The 27,432-nt window shown below is 38.3% G+C and overlaps 1 protein-coding gene across 3 annotated transcripts in view; it reads left to right on the top strand.

Annotated features, from left to right (window-relative positions):
- The window catches only part of LOC139961226 (plasma membrane calcium-transporting ATPase 1-like), a 145,047-nt gene extending 118,461 nt beyond the window's left edge, over window positions 1-26,586 (top strand). For all 3 annotated transcript variants that reach the window (XM_071960290.1, XM_071960289.1, XM_071960287.1), the window contains exons 10-18: window positions 1,443-1,684; window positions 2,396-2,630; window positions 3,393-3,572; window positions 3,962-4,156; window positions 5,149-5,340; window positions 5,782-5,995; window positions 6,861-7,072; window positions 7,807-8,094; window positions 24,150-26,586. In XM_071960290.1, the coding sequence (XP_071816391.1) occupies window positions 1,443-1,684; window positions 2,396-2,630; window positions 3,393-3,572; window positions 3,962-4,156; window positions 5,149-5,340; window positions 5,782-5,995; window positions 6,861-7,072; window positions 7,807-8,094; window positions 24,150-24,332 (1,941 nt within the window). In that variant the 3' untranslated portion in view covers window positions 24,333-26,586. The remainder of the gene's footprint in view (window positions 1-1,442; window positions 1,685-2,395; window positions 2,631-3,392; window positions 3,573-3,961; window positions 4,157-5,148; window positions 5,341-5,781; window positions 5,996-6,860; window positions 7,073-7,806; window positions 8,095-24,149) is intronic.
- Window positions 26,587-27,432: the final 846 nt, after the last annotated feature.

Below are 27,432 nucleotides of genomic sequence, written 5' to 3'. Positions count from 1 at the left end.
CGACTAAAACTCATTTCATTCCCTCTTCCATACTTGGTGTGGCAGCCGTCAGAGGCTTGCTCTATCTCCCGGGAGAAGTAGTTACTAATAGAGAGGTAACGTTGCTTGTCCTTGGCATTAAAAAAGAGTGCATAACTCTATAATATAAAAAAACATAAAAGTATTTTAATTTCTCAGTTGGTTGAATAGATCGCGTGTTGCTATTGCTGCACTACAGGCGGTATTAAATTACAATGTGATCAATTTCGTGATGTTTGTAAGGTGTTTAATGCTTGACTTAGAAAAGAAAACTATGGAAATTAACAATCAGAAGTAAGTAGTGTGGCCTTGACCTTAGGATGAGTTAAAGTTAGGAGGAGTGAGGAGGGGAGCCGGGGGGGGGGGGGAGGAGGGGAGTCCGGGATGGATGGAGGTATGTGGGTGCAATGTATGTTATACCTTTAGTCTTGTATCCTGATGTTTCCTTCCATATGTGTTAGTAGTATCAATAAGAGGTATTCAACATGATGTTGGGTACTGGGTTCAATCCAGATCCATCTGTGAACCACTCCAAGAACAATAGAACACTTGTCCAGTGACTAGTTGTGATGAAATAATCAACACAATAGATGGACATTGTGGATGTAGAACTTTTCTTTCGCAGATAATGTAACTATTTTTTTTGACCGTGGTTATGGGAGTAAGTACATCCACGAATAATGCTGAGACTCTCGGACTGGGCACACGATTTCAATGTGGCCTGAAACATTTTCACAAGTTTTCCCTACCCGGTACTAAAAGAAATGCTTTGTATAAATCCTATTTCATGTGTGATGGATAGAGATGGATTTGAAAGAGTCACTAAATGATCCTTTAAACTCCCCTTATCCCAAACATAACATACTGTTGTATTTATAAAAGATTACCCACCCCCTACCCCCCAAAAAATGCACCCCTGTACAGTCTGCTTAGGCACAATGCAAATGCACTGCTATACAATCTGCTTAGGTACAGTGTCGAAAAGAAAGCTGAACCAACTACAAAATCCCTTGCAGCGAGACCATCAATTTAAAAAAAATAGGGTTAATGTCAACAGAACTGTAGTTCCTGCTGTGTGAAACCGCAGAGCACAAGACTGGATGCCGCAGACTTGGACCTACTTGGACCCGCAGACTTGGACCCGCAGACTTGGACCCGCAGACTTGGACCCGCAGACTTGGACATGGACCTACGCAGACTGGATGCCGGATGCTGTAAGCAACCCCACCCCCTCCCCCACCCTCTCACTTCTCGACATCCTACTTTTAATACAGTGTTTCAGCAATGAAAAGTGTGGTTAGGGCTACTGTGCACTTTGTCTAGTGCTTCGTCGACATCTGGTAACAATACTAGCCCCCAGTTAACGTCCCATGCATCTGCCGATGTATGGTTGGTAATATTTTTTCGGCTTTCATCTCACCTAGCCTCCAGAACAAGAGGGCGGTCTTCCAAGACAGATCGGTAACAAAACAGAGTGTGCTCTGCTGGGTCTCTCCCTCCAGTTTAAAGAGGAATATCAAATCATCAGAGATAGGTGGCCCGTAGAGAAGTACAAAGTTGTCTTTACCTTTAACTCTACCAGGAAGTCAATGAGCACAGTCGTTCCACTGGAGAAGGGTGGCTACAGGTTGTACACCAAAGGTGCTTCAGAGATTGTCATGAAAAAGTGAGTACCTCAACCAGAACCTATACTGTCAACAAAGAATTGCAAAGAACATTAACCATGACACAACCAAGGACCAACCCCCCCATCCATAACACCCACCCACCTAACTTCCTTTTGACTCTGTAGAAATGTTACATACATAAATAGATGTAGATATCTACATATATATATATATATATATATTGATATATATCGATATAAACACACATACACTAGATTCGAAATAGCCTCCAAGTATCTGACAACTATCTGATATTTAGACATCTCATTTCTTATTTCCAACCAATCTTTCCTTTCAGTAAATCTGTGAAGATGAAACTTTTGTTTTTTGTTAGTGAAAAATTACACACGTTCGCAAGAACCTATTGAAAGTGTTTCGGTGCACACCTAAAGATGACTTCCAGTTGGCATTCCTTCAAGCGTAGACTTATAAGGTCAAAGCTCCTAAAACTTGTTGCTCTTAATTTTGGAACCTGCCCCTTTTGCCGATGATATCCGTTTACGCCTGTGACCGGTTTCACGCGGACAATTTCTTCACTGTCCCATGTTGGTGTTGAATTTTGTTGCAAGTGTGGTTACTACCTCTTCATTCTCACATTGATTAGTTGCAATTGATTTAGGGGTGTCACATATCCGAATTCATTGATGTATAGCTCTATTCTTACGTTCATTCAACCTTTTTTAACATCCCCTTTACATCTCAAAACCCAGGTGTACTCACATCATCGGTGCTGACGGCAAGCCGAAGGTATTCGGTCTCGACGAGAAGGACAACATGATTAAAGATGTGATCATGCCGATGGCCTCCCATGGCCTCCGTACGCTATGCCTGGCGTATCGGGATATCCCAGCAGACGAAAGAGTCAATTGGGAGGAGGAGAACAACATAGTCTGCAACCTCAACTGTTTGGCCATCGTCGGTATCGAAGATCCAGTCAGGCCCGAGGTATGAGTATGCTCTCTCTTATCCACTGCTAGAGCAGTGTTACTTGGCCTCGATGAACTCTTTTGTTTTAGGGTTTGAAGTGTTTCATCATATGTAACACGGCTTGCTAAATTTAGCTGCCTTCTTATCTAAAAGGGGGTGGGAAATACCTAGGACAAAAAAAGTTTTGATGGTAAAGTGATTCTTTAGGTGTTCTCTATCACCTACTATTGATACCAATGGGCTGTTCTGAGCATAGTAAAGTGTGTGTGTGAAGTTAGCAGTTGGCAAAATTGGTGCAGGGGCTGTTGTGTGTATTTAATGGTTCGCATATGATATGGAAGGAGGTACACTGGACTGGAGGATCTTGAGGCTGCAAGAAGTTGTCAAAAGGTCTCATTATCCACTGTGTACTCCGTGGACTGTTATAAGTGTGAGGACCGACTCATATGGGCATCTGATATACGGATATATAAAGTTGGCAATAATCGTCACATCTTGCTTCAAAACAAAGTATGATACTTAAAAGAATATGGTGCTGCAACAAGGCTTATGGCGTCGTCTGTGCTATAGGTAGAGAGAAAATAGCTCTTGAAAATGAGCCCAGCATAAAAAATCAACTGTGAACAACAACTGCAAAGAAGTCTTCTGGCCATGTATTAACAGATTTCCTGTTTTCGTACTTTCTCTGTTTTTGCTCCCATCTGTGCATTTTGTTTTCCTGAGACTGATTCTGTTTTCTGGTTGTAATTTTGTTTCTTTGTCTGTCTTTTCTCATCAAAGGTACCACCATCCATATTGCAGTGCCAGCAGGCCGGTATAACAGTGCGTATGGTCACTGGAGACAACGTGAACACAGCCAGGTCGATTGCGACCAAGTGCGGGATTCTTAAACCAGAGGAAGGCTTTCTTGTTCTCGAAGGCAGAGAGTTCAACAGAAGGATCCGAGACAGAAGTGGAAGAGTAAGTCCTTTCCATTATACACGATATTTCATTCTTATGACTGCATCTCTTTAAACCCGTCGTTCTGTTTCTGAAATATTTTCTGTCCAGCTGTGAGTGTATGTTTAGGCAAGGTGGGGTACGTTGGGGAGGGGAGAGGGGAGGAGGCATGAAGGAAGAAATGAAAAACATATAAATAGGGGGGTATTTAATAGGTGATCATTGATTGGACAGGGTTTCATTGAGGTTGGGAGAAAGAACCACCCCCCAAGGTTGTGGTATAGAATGTTTGCATATACATGTCCATGGCAACGATGGCAACGAAAAAATGATTAACTCCCAAAGACTTGTGACGATGATCGAGATGCATAGTTACTAGTTTTGATGTCAGGATTTTCTTGACCTCACAGATTCAACAGGAACTGCTGGATAAAGTCTGGCCTAACTTGAGAGTTTTGGCGAGGTCATCCCCCACAGATAAACATACGCTAGTCAAAGGTATCATCGACAGCAAGCTCTCTACGCATCAGGAGGTAGTAGCTGTGACTGGAGATGGCACAAATGATGCTCCTGCCCTCAAGAAAGCTGACGTTGGCTTCGCTATGGTCAGAACCCTTTATCTCTTCTTTCATGTTACTCTTTGATTCACTAAATTTTCATTTTGTCCATGATGTTTATATATATATATATATATATATATATATATATATATATATATATATATAAATATATATATATATATATATATATATATATATATATATATCTATATATATATATTTTTTTTATTTATTTATTTTTTTTAATGTTTTTTTTTACTCTGTTGGCAACTGTCTATTTCATCTATTTCAAAGCCTGTAGGTGCAAAGAATCAAATTTGTTTTGGGTTTAGAATTTTTTTTTTCTTTGGCTGTCAATATTTTCCATTTAGTTAACTGCTTGATAGATATAAAAAAAAAAAAATTTCATCCTATGGCGTCACTTGTCAGTGAATAAGGGTAGTTCTTGATTGCTCAGTGCACACTTTGTCCCTTTCAGTGTAGAGAAAGAGATAAGTATACATAGTGATGTCATGTTGAAGAGCCTTCTTGTTGTTCTGTTCTTTTGTTGTGTATTTACTGTTCTGTGGTTATTTCTATTCCATACAATCTTAGCCATATTTGACTTTGGTGGACAGACTCCTTCACTATCTGAGGCAGTGCGTCTTAACCTTCTCCTCTTTTGCACCCTTTGCTTTCCCTGGAGTCCCAACTCTCATCCCCAAGAACCCTGAAACAATGATCTAAGGCTACCTCACTACATAAGGCCTTGCTTACAAATCAGTTATTTGCCTTTATGTTACCATAAAGTGTTTGATATCGATCAAATGCCAAACAATTACTCGACATCTCAGAAAAACAAAACCCACACTTTTCGGCTCACATTGGTCTTGGTAAAGTGAAAAGGATATTTTCTCTGTTACATTCTGCCGAGCCAGTCACCCACCCAAGGAACCCACCCACCCACCCTGAGTTGATAAGTTATTGGAGCCAGTAAAATTGTCATCTAACTCTAATTGTCTCCCAGCAAGTCAATTCTCTCTTGTTTGTGATGACAGGGTATCGCAGGAACAGATGTCGCTAAGGAGGCTTCCGACATCATCCTCACCGACGACAACTTCACCAGTATCGTCAAAGCTGTGATGTGGGGGCGTAACGTCTACGACAGCATCGCCAAGTTTCTTCAGTTTCAATTAACAGTGAACTTAGTAGCTATCACAGTCACCTTCTTTGGTGCATGCTTAGTCAGTGTAAGTGCAAACAAAAAGAGGACTTGATAACATACCTCCTGCCTCTTCCCCCCTCTCCTCCCACATACTTGCCCATATTTAAAATGACCTTTGTATCTGACCTCTCCCCCCTATCCCCCCCATTTCCTTCAAATTCCACACAGACAGTTTAATACTCAAATGCTCAAGATCGCATTAGCTCAGCAGTAATGCAGTGTGAAATTTGCCCCACTTTTCTTCTCCTTCTGCCATAGAGAAGTTTATTACGATGGGAGTTTATTTTAGGACAAAGGGACACTTTTTGCCCCCCCCCCCAAAAAAAAACACCCAAAAATTTCACAACCTTTACTAATATCACAGTCTTGAAGAATGTTTGCTAGAAAACTAAACTGAAGAATGGATTTGTGCTAATTTTGTTTTCTTTCCCCCTCCCCCCCCCCTCCCCCCTACTATGACCAACAGGACAGTCCTCTAAGAGCTATCCAGATGCTTTGGGTCAACCTGATCATGGATACCTTTGCCTCTCTGGCATTGGCCACCGAGCCACCTACACCTGCTCTGCTGATGAGGAAACCGTACGGCAGGACGAAGCCACTTATATCCAGACTGATGATGAAGAACATACTCTTACACGGAGTCTATCAAATTATAGTCCTCTTTGTAATGCTCTTCAAAGGTAAGCCATCTTTAATAAGCCATCATGCCCTGGGGAAGGGGGGGTGCTGTGGTGGGATCATGATCACTCCACCATCAGTCAGGGGGGGGCAAAAACTGTTCAGCCAGGGGATTTCTTCAAAATTCAAAAGTATTATTTTTAGGACAAACCTTGCTTTTAGACCTAATTTTTAGCCTAATTATGCTTCAGAATGCACCATTTGTCATCTTAACTTGTTCTTTGTTTTGGAAAGGTTGCCTAGACCCCCCCTTAATGGGGGGGTCTGGACCCCACAGCTGACCCCACAGCTGCAACCAGCATTTGTAACATCTTTCGTCAGTCTACAGCCTGTCCATACAAGTTTTATGCCGCTACCGAAATCACTCAGCAGAAACTTGGAATTTGTCCCAACCACCCCTTCTCTTTGATATCCTGTGCATGTCACTGAATCTTATGAAAGACATATGGAAACCTGACCTTTTCAGAGTTGCTAAGGATTTTCCAGGTTCAAAGTGAACCAAAGTTGCTTACTTCTCAAAATACTGAAGGGAAGGACTGATGGGAAGCAGCTGTTGCCCATTATGCTTCTTACCAATGGCCCTACTTGTAAAATGTATTGTTTTAGTTTTCTTATCAAAAATGTATGAGGAATTCTTTAGGTGTTTCACAGTATTGGAATGTTTTTTTTTTTTTAATTGACAGAATTTGGTGTAAGTTGGTCAGACAGGGGTTTTACTGGGCATTTATATTCTCTTTGGTCTTACCTACCCAAATCTCCACCCTTCCCTTCCCCTCTATGGTGCCACCACTAACTACCATAGAGCATTCTCATACATAGTTATTACAAGACCATTAACTGTTACCAAAATGTTTGTTCTCCTTACAGGGCCTGAATTATTTGACGTAGACGACGGTATCGAAGGTGGGATATCGGGCCCGCCCACCATTCACTATACTATAATATTCAACACATTTGTACTCATGCAACTATTTAACGAAATTAACGCCAGGAAGGTCCACGGCGAACGGAACGTTTTCACCGGAATTAGTAAAAACGCAATTTTCTTAGCCGTCGTCATAGGGACTTTCATCGCTCAGGTAGGCAGCTTTGTTATACTAGCCATTTGTTTAAAATCGTAGTAAACTTGTCGATGGCAAAAAAGTGGGATTCATTTTCTTAACAAGGAAAACTTAATATCGGAACAAGTGTGTTAGAGAATTATTGTCACCATACTATAATGGTTATGTCAGTGATGAAAAATGAGAAGATCAGATAATGCCCACCATGATTTAGTTCTGTTTTATGGTATGCTACAGAGATCGTCAATGTTGCCTCTTTGATTTGTGAAGTGGAATATATCCGTAGACTGTTGGATCAAAGTTTTCAGTTAACCTCAAAGATCACTATGTTTTTGAAGTAAAGAAGGGACAAAAGTAGTAGTGGCTTATGTTTAACCACATGACTGTTAAACTTATTCTCCTCCCCCCCCCAACCCCTCCCAAGTACTCCCTCTGTGCTTCTGGTTACACTATTATTTTTAACCAATTGATACTATTGTTTCTATGATATAAATAAGAAAAAAAAGTTACACTCTTTCATGAAAGTTTGAAAACCCTGTTTTCATTTCCACCTCGCATAAAATACCCACATTTTTAACGTGCTGCTTCTCTTGATGTAAATATAGTCACTCGTTGTTGCTTCTCACTAAGATCAAATTAGTGTGGCCCCATCGCTACGTCACGTCCGTCCACGTCTTAACGGATGATCGGTCTGTTAACAGACGGTTTGTCTCAAATTTGATCTCTTTTATTTCCCCCCTACAAAACTGCAGATTATTTTAGTGGAATTTGGCAGCATCGTCTTCAGTTCTACCGGTCTGAGCCTCAGCGAGTGGCTCTGGTGTCTCTTCTTTGGTATAGGGGTCCTGCTCTGGCACCAGGTCATCACCACCATTCCCACAAAGTGGATACTCCCTCCCATCTGTAGCTGGGGTAGCACGAAAGCCAACGAACAGCTGCCGAACGTCGCAGAGTTTGAGCCGGATCAGCCAGATGTCCGAGCAGAGAGGAAGAGGGCTCAGATTCTATGGATGAGAGGTTTGACTCGATTGCAACAACAGGTTAGTCCCCACTCCTCCCCCCCCCCCTCTCTCAAATACCCCAAAAGCTGATCTCTTAATATCATATATTTCTTTTGCAGGCCGCCTGAAGGTGGGACAGAGGGAGTTGCTGACGTACTTATTGCATCATTAATTAGTCTTCTTTTTTTTGGTGTTAAAAGTGATATTCTTTATAATAAACAAAAAAGATTTCTTTTCACAGCTGTATAGTGATCATGTGATTCCGTTTGAGTTTTCATTCCATGCTTTAAATGCTGCACTTCAATAATTACTCACCATAGTAAAATGAAAAAGAGACGGGTATATACATCTCTCATTTATGGGAGAAAGTTCTAAGATTTCTGGGAATGTCCTTTATAGATCCAGACATCATGGAAGACACTGAGATATCGTCTTGGTTTTTATTATTTTCAGTTTCATGCTATGAGTTTGAAATTGTTGTCAAAAATGCACAAATCTTAAGTAAAAAAAATATTATAAAAATTCCAAGAAAACTTTCATTTTCAGGTTTTCATACCTAGTAAGGTAACGGAATGGATGTTATGCCATTCTAGAAGGTGTGTCCAAACGTCAATTGAACAAATGTCAATTTTTGGGGTCAGTAAACCTTTAAGGCACAAACTGCGTTGTGCTCTCTCACTTATCATTCTAAGGTGTAATTTAAATGGTTTTTTTTGGAGGGGGGGGGGGGGGGAGATGAGGAGGAGGAAATAGCAAAGTATGAATTATATGTCAATAGTTTTTGTAAAATTGTGTACCAGTTGCATACTACACAGAGGAAGTCTTCTCACCGAGGGTTGCTGTAGGCTGTCGGTCCGGTCATGTACAGTTAGACGTGTCCTTTGTGTATCAAAATCAGGGATCAACTCTTTTTTAGTTGTTTCAAAAGGTGGTCTGTGGTCTCAAAATTGTCAATTTTGATGGCCAATGATAGGGGGTAGTATGTCATAGACTTTTGCTAACAACTGCCAGTCTAAAAGTATCTCAGTTTATCAGAGGTGCAATTTAAATTTGAACGTAACATAAACTGTAAATATGGCACTTATAAAAAACAAAAACGAATAGGGGGGGGGGGTGGGAACGGGGGGAATGAAACATTTTTATTCAGGTGGTCAATGAGGAAATTTATAGAGTTTTCACAGTTTCTTCCTTCTCGCAGAGTGCAGGGGGAGGGAAGTGCTGCTCAAGTTTCTCATATGTGTTGCTTTTATTTTTAAACTATTTTAAGCCCCCCCTTTTTCCCCCTTCAAAGTACTCGACTCTTTTACTTTTCTCTTGAGCTGTTTATATCTCTCTATCAATAATCCAAGTTGTGCTCTTTCAGAAGATCTATATATAAAGAATTTCTCTCTTGTACATTTATTCGATCTTTTGCATTTGTCCTTCCTGGAATGCCTGTACATACATCTCTGTATTGCAGTTTTGTTGCAACAGATGCCTGCATATAATCATGAAAGGAAAGTTACTCCGAACGATACTTCTGTATCTCCTCCACATATTGGTGATGACACATTTTATATTTCTTTATGGGGCCTGGGGAGAGGGGGGGGGGAGATTTCTGAAGAATATAGGCAAAATATTTTAACCATTATTAAGTGCTACAACTCAATCTCACAGGGCTATGTAAGAAAAAAGGTGTCAATGTGTTTAGGCATTTATTATATAGATGTGAATTTAAATCTAGGATAATTTATGTTGTAAGTTTTATTCTCAGACTTCCCAAGAATTGACTTGTTTTAGCAAATTACACTTAATTAGGTGATAGTTGTAAAGGGAATGTTGCCTTGTGAGATAACAGGTCAGTGTACATAATATAAATACATAAGTTGAGAAGTTGAAAATAAAATATTATTTGGTTTGACAAGTGGCCTTGCTTAAATGAATTTACAATGGGTTAAAAATAGCGGGTCAAAAAATAGGTCCTTCATATCCCCCGTTTTATTTTTAAAGTTTCGTCAAATGTTTAGTCTTTCAATGAAACTTCAGTTCGCAGTCATAAGGGGGAACATAACACTTGGGCTTCCCTCTCCCCCTCAACCTCCTCAACCCTCATATGAATTGTTTGCTTTCTTTCTTGCGTGCAGGACTCAAAAGTTTTGAAATGGTCGATTGCAGTATGCAGAACTTTGCTTCCCCGGCATGTATTATTCTTGCTCTCAGTCAGTGCAGAGTTTCCATATATTTAACTTGCATTGAGTAGTCGCAACTCCCTTCGCCTTCCCACATACCTCTCTGAAATAGACTGAACTCAAGTTTTCAAATTTGTTGCAGATTGGAATCCATCAGTATCTCTCAGCTACAATAATATAACTCTCTTTGCCTTTTGTTCACTCAAAAGAGTTTATAAGATATAAAAGTTATAAATTAGAAAAGTTATAAAATAGAGAAGACTAACTAATGCTTCAAGTTACTGTTATGCAGCCCGACAGAAATCTCCTTTTATTAATTTAGGGGGGGAAAAAACATGTTCGTCTTTGGACAATGATTTGCTCCCAAGAAGCACAGACTGACCAATTGCCTAATTGACTAACATTAACCACACCCTCTTGCTCCAGTGTCCCCAGACGATACGTCAGACATAACTGATATTTAGGGATTCTCCTCTCTTCCTCATCGTGTGTGTCTTTCATAAAACTTAACCAGCCCCCCCCACCCTCACCTCCTCTTGTACCCCTCCCCCCCTCCAAAATGCAGAAAGTGAGAAGTGCTCTGTTTCATTTTGGTAAATTTAAAGGCATCTTTCCAATGTTACCCTTTTGGCAATGAATAAAATAGAACCATGTTTAGTGAACCAATTAAAGTAAGTTAATCAGAGAATGTTTACAAAAATCCTGTCATATAAATTTGCTTTTAGACTTTTCAAATATTTGGAGGATATCTATTGTTTAAATGGTTGCATGTTGTTATCCATAGTGTGTTACCGTATCTTGGTAACGATATTTTTTTTAAATATATTTTCCCTTATTTATCTGTATGTGTAGATGTGCCTTTTTTTCCTTCCATTTTTTGGGCTTTTTTACCCCTTGTTCAAAGATTTGTCAAGGTTTGAAGCAACCATGCATGATCCCTCCCCCCTAAAGACCTCATAGAAAATCACTTAAAAATAAAAAACACCACCCTGCACTTGAGTGTTGCATCTGCCCGTGTCGTTCCGTTTTCTCCGAAATGATAAGAGAGGTTAGGGGTATCTTTAGATTCAACCAAGCAGAATGGAATCTGAAGCCTTCTCTACCAGGTCGCAGGTCAAGATTTGTTTCTCTCCAGGTCATTTCATTCATTGAATATTATATATAGACAGATGAAAATATGGATATCTATATATATATTTTTGTTTTGTGCCTTATAGCATTTCCTAATTAGTTTTACATTTCTTATTCATGAGTAATGTTGATTATTGGCTTGTTCATTGTAGTCTTCCAAAACTAGCTGTATTGCAGTTGTTATCAAAATATTTGAATATTCATAAAATTCATAATTTTTCAACAATTTTAAAGAAATGGCTTTGGGAGCATTGTCAATTTATGAATAGGAAACAATCAAGTTCTTTCCCCTCCCCCCCACCAAATTTCTTTATCCACACATGGTACAAAATGTTCGGGAAGTTTCACAAAACTGTTTGAAGTAGTATAGTAGTTAAAACAAAATTCAAAATGCTAATGCATTTTGCATGCATGCTCTGTGAGCATTTTGGTTTACATACAAATATATCTGAATGTGATTTTTGACTATTTTTAGTGCAAATTATTGATAACATTTGTCTGTTATTATCTATTTATTTATTTATTATTTCTGTTTACTCCTCCTTATAAGGGGTTTCTCTGAATTTTATAATCTTTCATAATGGATAAGGCTTTATAAGAAATTTCACTAGAATTAGGGTGAAATCATTTTTTTTCATTCCAATTTGAACTGTCTTTCTTTTTTTTTAAATTTAGGCCGGGGGGAGGAGGTGGGGGGAGAAGGGTTATTTATTTATATTTTACTTGAATTGAAAGCAATAATCTGACAGTCGGCATTGTTTGTGTGGAAGCGAAAAGATAAAGGTTCAATAGTATACTTACATCTCTTCAGCTAGCTTTCATCAGCTAACCATATGTTTGCATCTTTTGGAAATGTTATAGTGGCTGTATGAGCCTGCAAAAGTCGTTAAATTACATTTCTGTGATAGCATAGTCAGAAACACAGCCCTCTCACATAGCTGGATGCCTTCTTATCAGTAATACCGATAATCATACAAGACAACAAATGATTAAATTTGTGGGATGCGAAATTTGTCCAAGAGTCAGACCATTTCATCACTTTGTAGTAATATTGAATTGTTCACTAGGAGTGATATAAAGCTTTTTGGTTTTATCTCCGGGAAGTATCGTGATAGCTAGTTAATTAATCAGCCCAGACTTCAATATGTAAATTTGGCTGTGACGTCATGATACATCTGCTATGAACCTATTGTACGTTATAGACTGATGAAAGTGGCTATTGGTAAATCAGAATCAGTTGTTATCAAAGGCGAAAATAAGGGGGTGGGTCACCACCTTAACAGCTTTTCCATAGATCCTTGAACAAACAAGCCAGTAGCCGGGGTTTTCCGTTGTGAAGCTAATAATAGTAAGATCCTGGGCAATGCATCACTTTCGGATGTAATTATTTCAAGGCAAATTGTGAACAGAAACAGAAAACAGAACAATTAAATGGTGTGTGCAACCTTGTTGCTGCATGATAATTCTATACATCAAAAGAAGTATATTGGATAGGTTAGATTATGCTAGATGGCCCCCTAGTTCCACCAAAAAGCATCCAAACAAGAGGCCACGGAATGTTGTCTGGTTGTCCTGGAAACATTAATTTCAACCCCCACCCCCCCTCCCCCCCTGCCGGTTTGTTACACCAATGCAGACACAAGCCATTATTCATGGCCTGGTTATACATGTGTAGCCCTGAAACATATTTCAACTTCAAACATATTTTCCGCTTCAAGCGATTTATGTCTTTTCCAGAATGAATTTTGATTGTTTTTCAGCTGAAAGCTAATGCTTGCTTTTTAAATTGTGTAGGTGCTTGAAAACCTGCAGCAGCTTCGATACCCTGTCAATATAACCTTGGTTGTGTGCTTGAAGTCTGTTCTCAGGATGCTTAAAAACCTTCCATGGCTTTTAATTTTTGAAGCAGTCCTTTGAACTCCTTGTGGAAACCCAAGGAATGTGAGGGGCTAATGTTTTCAAGCCTTCCTACAGTATCCCTTCCTTGGAGGTGGGGGATGGGGGATGAGTGGGGAGATGGCATGGATGGGGGGAAATTGTGATTTGTCTCCTCCCAGATTCTGTTTTTATACAGTGTACTGAAATTGTTTAGAACCCTAATATTAAAAAAGAAATATTAAAAAATTGAGAGAGGTTATTTCTTTAGGTCAAATGAATTTGGTTTTCCTTGAAGTTTATTCTTTCCTGGACCGATGTCTTCTGTGTGTTTTAAAGATAGATAATAACGTAACCTTAAAATCAATAACAGGATTAGCGTTCTGTAATCCGTTCTAATAAATCCATCTGGAATACCCCAGGACACTCTTCAAGAATGCAAACATTTCCATGACATTAATACTGTCATTGTTACCTTTGAAAGGTCAGAGTTAACAAACTTCATTTACGCTCGATTATTAACAGTCTATTTGATTGCATTGGTTGGCAGCTGATAAAGTCAATATTCACAGACCTTATTTTGAAATACAATGTGAAGGAAAATTGCCATCCTCATGCACTAGTAGTGTCTGATTTTTGGTAGACGTTATTATTAAACAAAACAAAAAATTGATAATTGTATCATCTTTATTCTGAGTGGTAGTTAAGACTGGTTGATTATAGGTTTTTGTTGCTGCTTGTATTAAGAGCTTAATTTTGGAGTAAATACATTAGAAAAAAGTTAATGGGTAGTTTGTTTCATTCATAATTATCACAAGTCTTCTATTCTTGAAAAACAATCTACTTATTCAAGATGACCATCACCACATAAAACCTTCCCTTATCATAGCAGAAGTATCTAGCCCACTAGAAAGATGGGTTAGAACTATCTGGCTCACCCATTTCATAGCAGAGGTATCTAGCCTAGCCCACTAGAGGTGGGTTAGAATTATCTAGCACCCATAGTAAAGGTATCTAGCTTTTTATAGCCCACTTGAAAGATGGGCTAGAAGTATCTTGCCCACCCTTTCATAGCAGAGGTATCTAGCCTAGCCCACTAGAGAGGTGGGTTAGAATTATCTAGCACCCATAGTATAGGTATCTAGCTTTTTTATAGCCCACTTGAAAGATGGGCTAGAAGTATCTTGCCCACCCTTTCATAGCAGAGGTATCTAGCCTAGCCCACTAGAGAGGTGGGTTAGAATGATCTAGCACCCATAGTATAGGTATCTAGCTTTTTTATAGCCCACTAGAAAGATGGGCTAGAAGTATCTTGCCCACCCTTTTCATAGCAGAGGTATCTGGCCTAGCCCACTAGAGAGGTGGGTTAGAATTATCTAGCACCCATAGTATAGGTATCTAGCTTTTTTATAGCCCACTTGAAAGATGGGCTAGAAGTATCTTGCCCACCCTTTCATAGCAGAGGTATCTAGCCTAGCCCACTAGAGAGGTGGGTTAGAATGATCTAGCACCCATAGTATAGGTATCTAGCTTTTTTATAGCCCACTAGAAAGATGGGCTAGAAGTATCTTGCCCACCCTTTTCATAGCAGAGGTATCTGGCCTAGCCCACTAGAGAGGTGGGTTAGAATTATCTAGCACCCATAGTATAGGTATCTAGCTTTTTTATAGCCCACTTGAAAGATGGGCTAGAAGTATCTTGCCCACCCTTTCATAGCAGAGGTATCTAGCCTAGCCCACTAGAGAGGTGGGTTAGAATGATCTAGCACCCATAGTATAGGTATCTAGCTTTTTTATAGCCCACTAGAAAGATGGGCTAGAAGTATCTTGCCCACCCTTTTCATAGCAGAGGTATCTGGCCTAGCCCACTAGAGAGGTGGATTAGAATTATCTAGCACCCATAGTATAGGTATCTAGCTTTTTTATAGCCCACTAGAAAGATGGGCTAGAAGTATCTTGCCCACCCTTTTCATAGCAGAGGTATCTGGCCTAGCCCACTAGAGAGGTGGGTTAGAATTATCTAGCACCCATAGTATAGGTATCTAGCTTTTTCATAGCCCACTAGAAAGATGGGTTAGAAGTATCTTGCCCACCCTTTTCATAGCAGAGGTATCTAGCCCAGCCCACTAGAGAGGTGGGTTAGAATTATCTAGCACCCATAGTATAGGTATCTAGCTTTTTTATAGCCCACTAGAAAGATGGGCTAGAAGTATCTTGCCCACCCTCTTCATAGCAGAGGTATCTAGCCTAGCCCACTAGAGAGGTGGGTTAGAATTATCTAGCACCCAGGTATCTAGCTTTTTTATAGCCCACTAGAAAGATGGGCTAGAAGTATCTTGCCCAACCTTTTCTTAGCAGAGGTATCTAGCCATGCGATGCTTTATAAAATATTGATTTTAAATACAGTTTCCTTTATGGAATTCACTACTTGTTGGGAATTTATCCAAAGTTTACTTTAGGAATTCAGATCATAACTCACAAGACAACCTGGATAAAAGCAAACGAATGGGCTGCTGTAGTAAGAGAACTTTTAGCCAGATCAGAATGGGGCTGTAAGATTTTATTTTACAGCTATGTAATAAATGCTGGAATTCTTGAACTAACTTACTTCTGTCTGAGGGGAAGGGGAGGGAAGGGTAAAAGGGAATGACAGCATTTATTCTTTACTTGCCTTGAGGGAGTTGTCATTCGTAATTGTAATCTCTCCCCTGACTTGTTTGAAGAGATAAGTATTTCTATATTATTTGAGGTCATGATACTCCATGTTAAAGGGTCTTCTGGAGACCTTTATGAATGTACTGTGGGCCAGTTGCTAATGTGTAGATATGTTGCTAAGTAACTGCCACTCTTAAATTTGTTACCAGATCTTTCTGGGATTGATTAAGGATTAAGTTGTCACTTGTCACTATAACTATATCATTTCAAACTAGAGAGAATCAAATATGATATTTCTCTTAATGGTTGTGGAGGGGATGGGTGTGGGGGGGGGCGTGTACTGTAAAGTCCCCGAAAAATAGTGTGGAAATAAAGCTAGTGAAATGCTTCTGACAAGAATATAAGAGGAAAAATACTCATTGATATTTTATTTATCGTGATTTGCATAGTTAATCATATTTTTGGTTTGTTTGTGTGTTTTGTCATTGGAGATTATATATTAAAGCAATACAGTTATTCAAAGACATGCTTGCGCGGGAGAAATATTTATTTCAGTACTTTGATTACGCTAGTCTCACAAAGCGTTTGGTTAATGACACTGGATGAGCCTTTTATAAAAATCCATATATTTTGTTTAATATTAGGGCTCATTTCATTTTCAGAATGTTACATATTTCCCTAAAATTGGGAAGAGAGAGATAAATGTAGCCATTAATAATGTACTCCTTGATATGAATATGCAGTATGTTATTCATATTTGGTGGTTATTTGATTTATGAATATTCAAAGAGAAAATTCTCATCCACTTTTCATCTCCTCTCTTCCCTCTCATTCTTTTCCACCTACTACCAAACACTCCTTTCTTTACATCGCTATGGTAACATACATCGCTATGGTTACTCCCTCCTTTGGGGGAACAATAGTCGCAGGCAGTGAGTAGCAGCTGATCTTTCATTGTCGAACTCTTTTGGTCATCCTTTGTGTCATTCTGTTTGATTTTTCTTCCCCCCTTTATCTCTCATAGCCATCCTCTTTCTTCATCTTAATTGTTCCTGATGTCATAAATCATAACAAAAAAGCATACAAATGACAGTTTGCCCCATTTTTTGGGGGAATCAATAACACACCATCATCTGATATGCAACTTTCAGAACTTGTTTCTTCCACGTTTGTTTCTGACGAGGCTACTTCCCCTTGGTTTGCATGTCAGCATGTCATTCCCTGTATTTCTGTCTCCTGCCATATTTGCCAAGTGTTCCATGCTCAAAGTCTTTTTTGTTTTTTTTATAAATCACAGTATCCTTCCCTTTTAATGATATCCTCCAGACATGTAAATTATATATATCCTCAGATTTAAACCTTTTTTTTGAGTCGTCACCAATAAACCTTTTTTTTTGAGTCGTCACCAAAGTATACAGGTGCAGTTATAAAAGCTCTCAAAACACTTTTTCTTTGCCTTTCAAAATATTCAGATGTCTTTCAGCTTCATGAAAGTCACATAAATTTCATTTTTACAGCTATATCCCAGGTTACATTAATCATAGATAAACCGTGCAAGACGTCCCATGACTGTGACTGCCTACAATTGTATACTTTTGCTTGTAAGGTTTTATCAACAGACCCAAATTTCACTTGTGGAAAGGATCATTTCTCATGACATTCTTCTCTCGATATATCCCTCGAAATTTGTGATATCCTCCCTTTGGGATATCTTTTAAAAGGTTTTCATTCATTAGTATATATATGCAGTGAATCAAACTTCTCACAGCTTTTTACATAATAATTAGTGAGGAAAATTGAATTCTTTATGAAGTCATAAATATGTAAATGAGCTATTTCCTGTGAATCTATATCATGTCATGGTTGTTATCAGCAGTAGTACCTCTGCCCTTAAGAGTAATTTATCCATTAAAAAAAAACACCAAAAAACGTAACTACCAAATACCCCACATGCTAAAATAAATTGAAGAAAAATAATTTAATAGTCAGCAACAAAGACGAGACAACCAATCGACTGCTTTCCAGCGATTCAGGCAATTGAAACCAAAAATGAAGTGATGTATTTATAGTTGAGAAGGTTTCCAGTTGCATTTCTCTCCTCAAGGATTCTCTTGTTGGGTACTGTATAATAGGTAATAACCATAGGCAGGCAAATGAATCACATTTTTACAAAAACAGCGTTATTTATTGAAAAAAATAAAATTTCTTCCAAATTTACCTTTCTTCACTTTTTCTTCAGCAGTATTTTCACGTAGGCAGTCAAATTGTTCTTTCATTGTGAATCTCCTTATTGTATTCTGGTTTTGAGGATGTTAATTATACTTCCAAAATTTTTCGATACTTTTGTCTGCTATTAAACTTCTCCAGTGTTGAACATATCTTTTCCATGCCTGATGCGAATGCCTCTAGAGTCGATCAGTTGAATGGATGGATACGATCAATATGTCAGTATGAGCTGATCGTCAATATATATGAGATGATCAGAAGTTATGAAATAATCATTACAAATCTAAAATGATCAATATCATCTTTGCATTAATTTTATTGCTTTTTGTCCTTACTTTTGGTTAAAATATTTACTCCAGTAAAATCGCCCTGACTTAATATTAATGACTTAGTCTGCACAGTGAGTGGTTCATACTATAGTTTCAATGTAATCTGAAACTTCTCGACCATTTTTCCACTGAAAACTACACAAAATTATAACTGGACCATAGTCACCAGCTGCATCATAGTAACTGCACATTATATACCCACAATCTGGACTGTAGTCACTAGTTATTGTCATGGTTACCACACATTATATACACTCAAACTGAATTGTGGTCACGGAACGTCAGGCCAACTTACTGTAGTCATAATATACTTGTGAGTTTAGATCAAAGTCGTCCTTTTGGTGCTGTGATATCTGTTGTTGGTCCTACCCGATTGACGTAGTCTTTAGACGGTACACTTAAAGTCAGTGTTTACAGTGTCCTGAAAATATTAGCGCAGCAGGATGACCAAAATACTTGTCTTGAAAAATCCTGTGAATGGTTTGTTGTGCTTTGATAAAATTTGGAAAGCTATATGTTTAGTTACTTCAGTTTTGAAATCAAACAGGAAATAAGAAAGACATTGTCACCAAAATGGATATATTAAAATAATCTTGCCACCTGTACAACAATCCCATGTAGTTTGATAGATTTTTTGAAGAAAGTAGCAAAACCTTCCATTAATATGGGAGGTGCATCATGGGTAAATATCTTACAGCTGAACTCGTAATCGGTCATCACCTGACCTAAACTTTTTTCAAAGTTCTCCCATCATTTCATTTTATTTGGTTCTCTCCCCATTTTTTTTCATTTTTTCCTTATATTCTTTCTTTTCTGTGGTCAAGATATCTTGGAAAATGGAGTGTCAGTGTTTTAAATATTAAGTGAAATATTAAAAAAAATCCATAGTATGAAGTGATTATCATTATTTGCCCCACCATCCCTCCATATCCCCCACCCCCCCCACCATCCCTCATCCTCTTTGTCTTTGATTGTGTCATTTTTCTAACAGGGTCCAATGGCTTTCAAAAATTGTTGTCCCTTGAAACTTGGAATGACAGATTTGCTTGCATATTGGAACAGAGGCTGTGTTAACAAAAGGTATCAGACCCCGCAATAGGTGTCCAGCACTAAATTTATTTTGCACCCCAGCGCATTTAAATTCGACCACTTACCTGGTATCAGACCCTGCCCTCGCTGAATAGGAAGTTGAAGTTTCGTTAATACTAGAAGAAGAAGCGCGAAACCATATAAGCCGTGTGGTGTACAGCCCTGCTGCTAATGCATAGTACTATCGTGTCAAATTATGCGCCTAAACACACAAGAACAGGAATTAAGGGTCAACCCTGAGCTGTTTTTACCTTATAAATATACACAAGAACAATGCCATCATTTTTTTTTCTTTAGAGTTCTCGAACAAAAGGCATACAATGTTAGCTTTGTGATGAATTTTAAATCCTGGTTTGAAATAGCAGACCATTTGATTTTCATATAATATACATTCACATTGTTTTGGTTCTATCACCACCAATTTCCTTTCCACCTAACACCCTCCTACACGATCTAGTTTTGAAATGTGACTACAAGATTAAAGCTGATTAGTATTAATATCACAATGGTAAGGTGTAAAATGCTATCCTTTCATATAGCAACTTGGACAAAGTTCAGCATCACAAAGGGACCTAACTCCTATCCCATCCATCTCGTTGGGAGAACCTTTTGTTCCGAACTGATGATGTTGACCCTTAAAGATAGTCAGCACAGGCCCCAAATTATACATGCTATAATTGCTAGAAGTTTTCAAAAAGTACTTTCCTTGAGGTCAATTTACTCTCCAAATTGTTCTCAGACATTTCTAAGGCACACACAAGATGACTGAATGACCCAGTGAAGGAAAATTTTCATCAAGGTTGTAATAAAAACAGTTTAAGAATTTTGACCAAAGGTGACCATATTTGAATATCTAGCATATTTGGGGCCAATACAGCATACCTCAAATTCTTCTGTTCCTCTATTTTTTGCCTTGTCGTACAGAACTGTTCTGGTATTGCCCTTTCATATGAAAGGAGAATTTTCTTTTTTTAATCAAGGTTTGTAATATCTTTTTTTAGTCAGAGATGACTGGATTTCATGATATCTCTTTGTATCTTCTAGTGAATTATATCGAACCGAGTTATCATGTAAAGATTCCCTTTGTGACATGGTCATTAATAGAAACATTTGGGAATGGGGGTGGGGGTGGGGGTAGGGGTGGGGGTAGGGGTGGGAAGTAAACCTGCATTCTATATCAATATACAATCGTTCCCTCTCCCACATTTAATGAGATCTGGAGAGAATTACTGATAGCAAGACTGTTGTTTCATGAATCCAATAACTCCTTCTCCATCCTTTTCCCTAGCCTGTTCTCTCCTCCCAACACCCAATATTTTTGTTAACATTCTGTTCTCCTCTACCAAACCAACCCTGTATGCTGACTGCACATCAGAGGCATTGATAGCTCACCCATGAAACCAGTTTTCATTCAATCATTTCTTGAACCTTTCTTGTTTAAATCAGGCCGATTCCTTTTCAAGCTTGTAGCAGCATGAAACCCCCAACGGCCAGTCCACGGTGCCGGGGTATCAAGTAAGACATGTGGTACACCATTTAATACTGCCACGGTAGACTCTAGTTCAATGTGTGTGACGTGACTAACCGAGTCCTCAGGTGTCCTGAAGTCCTCTGATATCACAACATGATCCAAGTCGTCCTAAAAGATTTTTATCCATGTCCGTGTGTTATTTAATACTGACATTGTCCAAACATATGGCCATGGTCAACATATCGTTCCATTCACCTGTTATTCCATACGAAATGGACACAGTGGCGATTGCATAGTAACTCGGTGGTGTGCGATGTTTGGATTGCCTTGATGGTGATCAAGTTTTGAAATAGCAGGAACAAAGTGAGAGGATTTTAGGCATGCAATTGGGGCCCTAGCAACAGGCAGCAGCCAATCTTAAGTAAAAATCAATACTCAAAAATTCAGCCAATTTGTATATTGTGCTAAACAGATTTAATCTCAATACACTTTTGACAGGCAATAAAATGGTAAAATAATATCATACCAAGATTATTTCATGAATGGAGCAATTTTGAAACTAATAATAAAAAAATATTTGTCCCATCGTACTCCGGCACAATGGTTATATTTATCAGTCTGATTCAACCTATACTGATATTCTGATACAATATGATAGTGCCATGGTGTGGTCAGTTTATCATTGTTGTAAAACTTTGAACATGTTTTTGCCTCCAAATTAACAGATTCTGTCGATACCTCAGGAAAGGTCACCCATCAGGATGTGTGCCTGAATTGTAACCAATACCTTCTGACCATTTTATTTGTCTCCAAACGTAACCAGATTTTTGTCTCATTTGTACTTATTCAGAAATTCTGACATGTTGTTAATGTCACATTGATACTGTGTGAAGGTAATCTTTGTTTCTGTGTTTGTTTGGTTTTAAATAGATTTACTACTCTACACATAAACATCAGTTTGCTGTTTCAAGTAGTTTCTCATTGTGTCTTGTAAATTGTGATTTAGAGATCCTGGTTTGAGCAGAAACTCAAAATCTTACGAAGGGTCTAGTAGATCTTATAAAAAGGCGTTCGTATAGTTTTGGATATAGTTGTAAAAACCCAGCTAGCTGGAAATGAAACAATAGAGAAGATAAAACATATAACCTCTGAATGCGAGACATGGTGATGCGTCTCATAGTTAGTGTGTGATGTCAGTTGTCATAGAATGGACTGAGAGTTAAGTCTTACTCTGTCCTTTAATTTGAGATGTCCAAGTTTAGGACATCATGATATGTCTCATAGTTAATGTGTGATGTCAGGTATTCTAGAATAGACTTAGTGTTAAGTCTTACTCTGTCTTTTAATTTGAGATGTCCAAGTCTTAGACATCATGATGCGTCTCATAGTTATTGTTTGATGTCAGTTATATAATGGACTGATTGTTCAGTCTTACTCTGTCTTTTAATTTGAGATGTCCAAGTTTAGGACATCATGATGTGTCTCTTAGTTAGTGTGTGATGTCAGTTGTCATGGAAATGACTGATTGTTAAGTCTTTTTAATTTGAGATGTTTAAGTTTTGGACATCATGATACGTCTCATAGTTAGTGTGTGATGTCAGTTATCATTGAAATGACTGCTGGTTAAGTCTTCAATCCTGTTGGTTCCTTCTTTCTTGTGTGGACTTAGACAGTAAACTAAGTACTAGGCTCATGTTAAGTCATTCTCCTTCAATTTTGATTATTACCCTCAACTGGAATCCATGCTCTTTGACAGATACATCAGTAATAGGTGGGCAGCAAACTTCTACTGTTTCTTCAAAATGTTCACTATTCCAATGAATGTTGTTGATGGTTTGGTCATGCTTAGACAGGTTTTGTTCTATCTTTAGAGTCAGTGACTTGTTTCACAGACAACTCTGTCACACATTCATCCTTTATAAATTGTTGACCAATATCTCTATGCTACGCTACAATGTTCGTCCAGGATATTTATTTCAAATTTTTTCAAATTTTATGGTTATTACGTCTGCATATAAATCGTACATATCTTTCTGATCTACCGAGTTGAAGATAAATTAAACTTTCACTGTTAATAATTTCCCCACTATTTGAATTTTGAGACGGGGAAAGTTCCGAGACTCTTTAGACTGACTAATGGTCACTTTGGCCATAACTCTTACCCATACCGTACAGCATGTGATTCTTTACACAGTCATGCATAAAATACTTCATAAAATCCTTTTGCTGTGTCAGTCTGTGTAAATATTACAGTTTGTGTTTGTTGATTATGCCGATAAAGTTTACTACATGTGTGTTGATTTGTATATATTTGCATAGTTATTCTGTTGATTGTCACAGGTTCGTATCAACTTCCCCCATTTTTTTGTTTTTTGTTGTTGTTATTTGTTTGGTACTAATACATTGCAGAGTAGCTGATGTTTCATACTGCATGTGTCACTTGCATTGACCTCTAAGGTCAGTCAAGGTCAGTTCAGGTCAATGAAATACAGACATTGTATTGTTTTGTTTCATTATCGTACAAAGTGTTGCCTCCTTTTCCTGAGCTCCAGAGGTTCGCACTTGGAGGAATATGACATTATTCTGTCGTTTCTTGAGAGGGAGGGGAGAGGGGGAGGCGAGAGGGAAAACTAGTGGAGATCACGAAACATTTAGAATTTCAAACAAGATTAGAGTCATCACACTCGGGGAAGGCCAAGCATATTGGAAGAGGGCCCAATAATTCGCCAGATGTATATAATGCTTTTCTTACACACATTTGATGCCTATGCAAAATAGAAAGATAAAATATGGGAAGGAATTGGGGTTGAAGGGTGCTGGGGGGGGGGGGGGATTTGGGCAAAATTTGCAGTAGTACTAACACCATCCCTTGTTGGTCACTGTTACAGAGGGTAAATCAAATCCAAGACACTTTCGCTGTTGAATTTTCACAGCTGAGAAGGGATTAAGTGTACAGTTTTAACTAAAGGTTTACAATTTGGGAAAGTTTTCCAATATGTTTTTAATAACTTGATGTGAATGGATGAGGTAAGTTCTGTTCCATTAATGGGGAGAACTGAAGGTTATTATATAATGTATCTGTACATACTCTGACTCATCGCATATCTCTGGATTAATCTGTCTTTTACATCGTCTGTGATCTTATCTACAGATCCGAGTGGTCCACGCCTTCCAGTCTGGCTTACAGCACCGCATCGAACGCAAGAGTCTTAGTAGTTCCATCCACGAATTTATGGCGCCACCGCCCGGAGAGAGCTACGACATCGAAGCCAATAAGAAGGACGAAGAGAGCGCCCCCACTGCAGCATTTCCATCGCTAGAAACTACGTTGTGATGTTAAAGCCCCCCCGTAAGAGAGGAGTTTAAAGTAGGGGAGTGAGGATTGTTGCGTTGCCTGTTGTTCTAGACAGAAGCGCGAATGATTATCGTGAGCAATTATCAAAGCAAGATTTGCCGTGGCGGCCGATTTTGGCCTGAGAGACAGACGGAGAGACAAACGGACAGATTGCGTTATCTGAATGTGTGAAACTATTTACTAGATGATACTTGATTATATAAACGTACAGTGATTAATGAATCACATTTGTTGTGTGATCAAACGTATACTACATTGTATTACCGATTGTTAGAAGCTGGATTTTTATGATGCTTTAGATTTGAGGTGTTTTGTATGATTCATTACAAGGATGACATAAAGACCGAGTGGCTGGTGCTGTGGCTAATACTCAATCCCACGTTAAACTATGTATTGGAACCATATCACTATAAACATGCCACTCAGAGTCCACTTCTCAATAATATCTTGCAATATTTTTGAACAATTTTAAGGCCTTTGAAATGGATGTGTAATAATCGCACAAAAAGGATAAAAAGAAAAAAAAGGAAGAAGACAAAAAAAAAAAACGTTTTTTGTTTTTCCGTGCCAGAAATTGGCGAGTGGTTTCAATGTCTGATGTAGCTTTTCAGTTTTTGTAAAAGGGTGGTTCGTTTCTGGATTTAATCATCATCATCATCAAGTGTGTGAGCGTGACAATTTTACATATCAATCGATCGTGACTCTGGTTAAAGTGAATGTTTGTGTATCTTTGTGAATGTGTGTCCTTTTTCTGCTGCTATTTCCCATTTTAAGATGATCTCATTTGGAAGTTGTCTTTCATATCTCAGGTCTGATTTTGTTTTGTCTCATCATTCCAGCGAGTGCTGTCTCCGGTTCTCCCGCCTCTCGAAACCTGCAACAAAAATGAGAAATTTTGTCAGATGATAAGATTAATATCTTAGAAATATGACAAAGTTAGCAAAACCACAAGCAGCTTCAAAGTGTGATACCTTCACAATAAATCCTTATCACTGTAGAAGATTGCTTTCTTTAGTTTAAAAAGGAAATAGACTAAGTTTGTTGAAGTGACTCGATTCATGAAGGTCTTGAAATTGCATGACTGAACAGACTGGAAGCTTATTATTGATATCCCAGACAAACCCACAGACTATAGGAATGAGCTCTCTTTGCATGTAACATGAAGGTTGTTAGTTTCAGTGATCACTGTCAGATTCAAAGTAGACCCTCTGATTCTGTGATGAAAATGAATTTTTCCAGTGTTGATAATCAAAACAACATCATCAGGTGAAAGAAACAGATCTTCCCTGCGATCAGAAGGTACGCAGCTGAAGCCAAAGAGTAGAAAAACATTCTCTGAGGTGGGATATTGGTATACACAAACTGTGATGCTGGTTTACACTGACAACAGGGTTAACATAGTATACATGAAGAGGACATAGACCAGTTCCACTACATAACAAATAATTACTGCATAGAAGTATTAAACTCCCTTCCCCTCTCTCCAACCCCACTCCTTTGGTCCCTTTAAATGGGTAAGCTAAGACAAAACATTGCTGTGTCTATTACATGTTATATAAATGTGTATATAACGTTACCTTTCGTTTTATTCTACTGTAGGATTTTACAAGCCCTATCTTTATAATAATATTTGCCATATCTGCTTCAATAGTCTAAACCACTCAGCTGAGGCTTTATTATGTCGGTGTGAACAATTTGTCTTGTTATTATTAGCATAAAAAAATTGTAAGAAAAAATGAGGAAAAAAAACATGTTGCCTTGACGATCAATCAAAGCAGTGACAAGCAAATATAGCCAAGTAGTCATGTTATTGTAATACAGTCTTTGTGTTGTAGAAGCAATGCACCATATTGAAAATTGACTTTTGTCTAAATGCATTTCATGAAATAATGGGAAGAACTTCTTTTCAAATATTTAAAGATTTTTGAATGTCATGTGATTTATGAATGCAATATTTAAAAATTAGTTTACCTATTTGGTAAATTGCCTGTCCTTTGCAAGTTTGATATGCAAATTTCACATAAAGGCTTTTGATTGTTCCACTTTGCTTAGAGGTGTCGATTATTTGCCTTTAGGGGCTTAAACTATAGTAAATGGAAATTGTCAGAGTGGTGACTTTTGTTCTCATGTTCCACCCTTTTTACGAGCACTTTTAAAAGTTCTCTGCTGCACTATTCTGTATAGATCTTAACAAATATGGGCATAAATATAACCCCCTTCCCCCCCCCCCCAATCTCCCTCAATCATCCATAACCTGATATCCGACTGCTACCCTAGTTTTAAATCAGCTTATTTCAAGTGGATTATTTATTAAATGCAATACTCAGTAATTTTCACCTGTTTCGGAAACACACCTAACCTCATTCATGTTTTGTCTCTCCACATGTATGTCTCCATTTGTAATATGTTCAGCATTCTCTCTAACATATTACATCTTGATAACAACTTAGCAGTGGCCTGCTTGTGAAGGGAATCTATCGATTTTGCTCTTTTGGGAATCTTATTTCAGCTGGCCGTCGTGTAATCTACATTTAAATACTGTAGTTGAGTGAATGATAGCCTGTGAGTGCCACAAAACTGGGTTGATTATTTCACAGTTACAATCTTCAGTAGAGAGAGAGGTGGAGAGAGAATATTCACGGAAGGCTGGAAGAAGGATGAGATGATGCTCCTAGATATCTCTTTGCCATTTTTCACCTGCTCTCTTCGGTCGGTTATTTTAATCAAATTTTTAGTGATGATGTGTTCAGTGTGAGGAAAGTAAAGAACATTCTACGACTCGAGCGTTTTTTTGTTTGATATTCCATTTCCATCAGTTACAGACATTTATATTGTTTGGTGTTATTAAACTAATAACTCTGTCTCTCTTCCCCACCCCACCCCAATGCCCCTCTGATAAGACACTAGTACTGAAGGTCAATGATTTCAGTGGAATGTTAAGTTAAAGCGTTTTGCTTCAATTGCTCCAACCCAGTCTCATGCTTCATAATGAAGTCTCGTCAAGTTATCTTTTTACAATTTTCCTATAGTTCATCTCTCACAGTAATAAATTTAAGCTAAACATATCATTTGGTTTTGA

Source organism: Apostichopus japonicus, chromosome 20 (assembly GCF_037975245.1).
Source record: "Apostichopus japonicus isolate 1M-3 chromosome 20, ASM3797524v1, whole genome shotgun sequence".
Taxonomy (NCBI): domain Eukaryota; kingdom Metazoa; phylum Echinodermata; class Holothuroidea; order Aspidochirotida; family Stichopodidae; genus Apostichopus; species Apostichopus japonicus.
The sequence above is the reverse complement of the archived record's forward strand: the minus strand, read 5'-3'. Positions and strand labels throughout refer to the sequence as shown.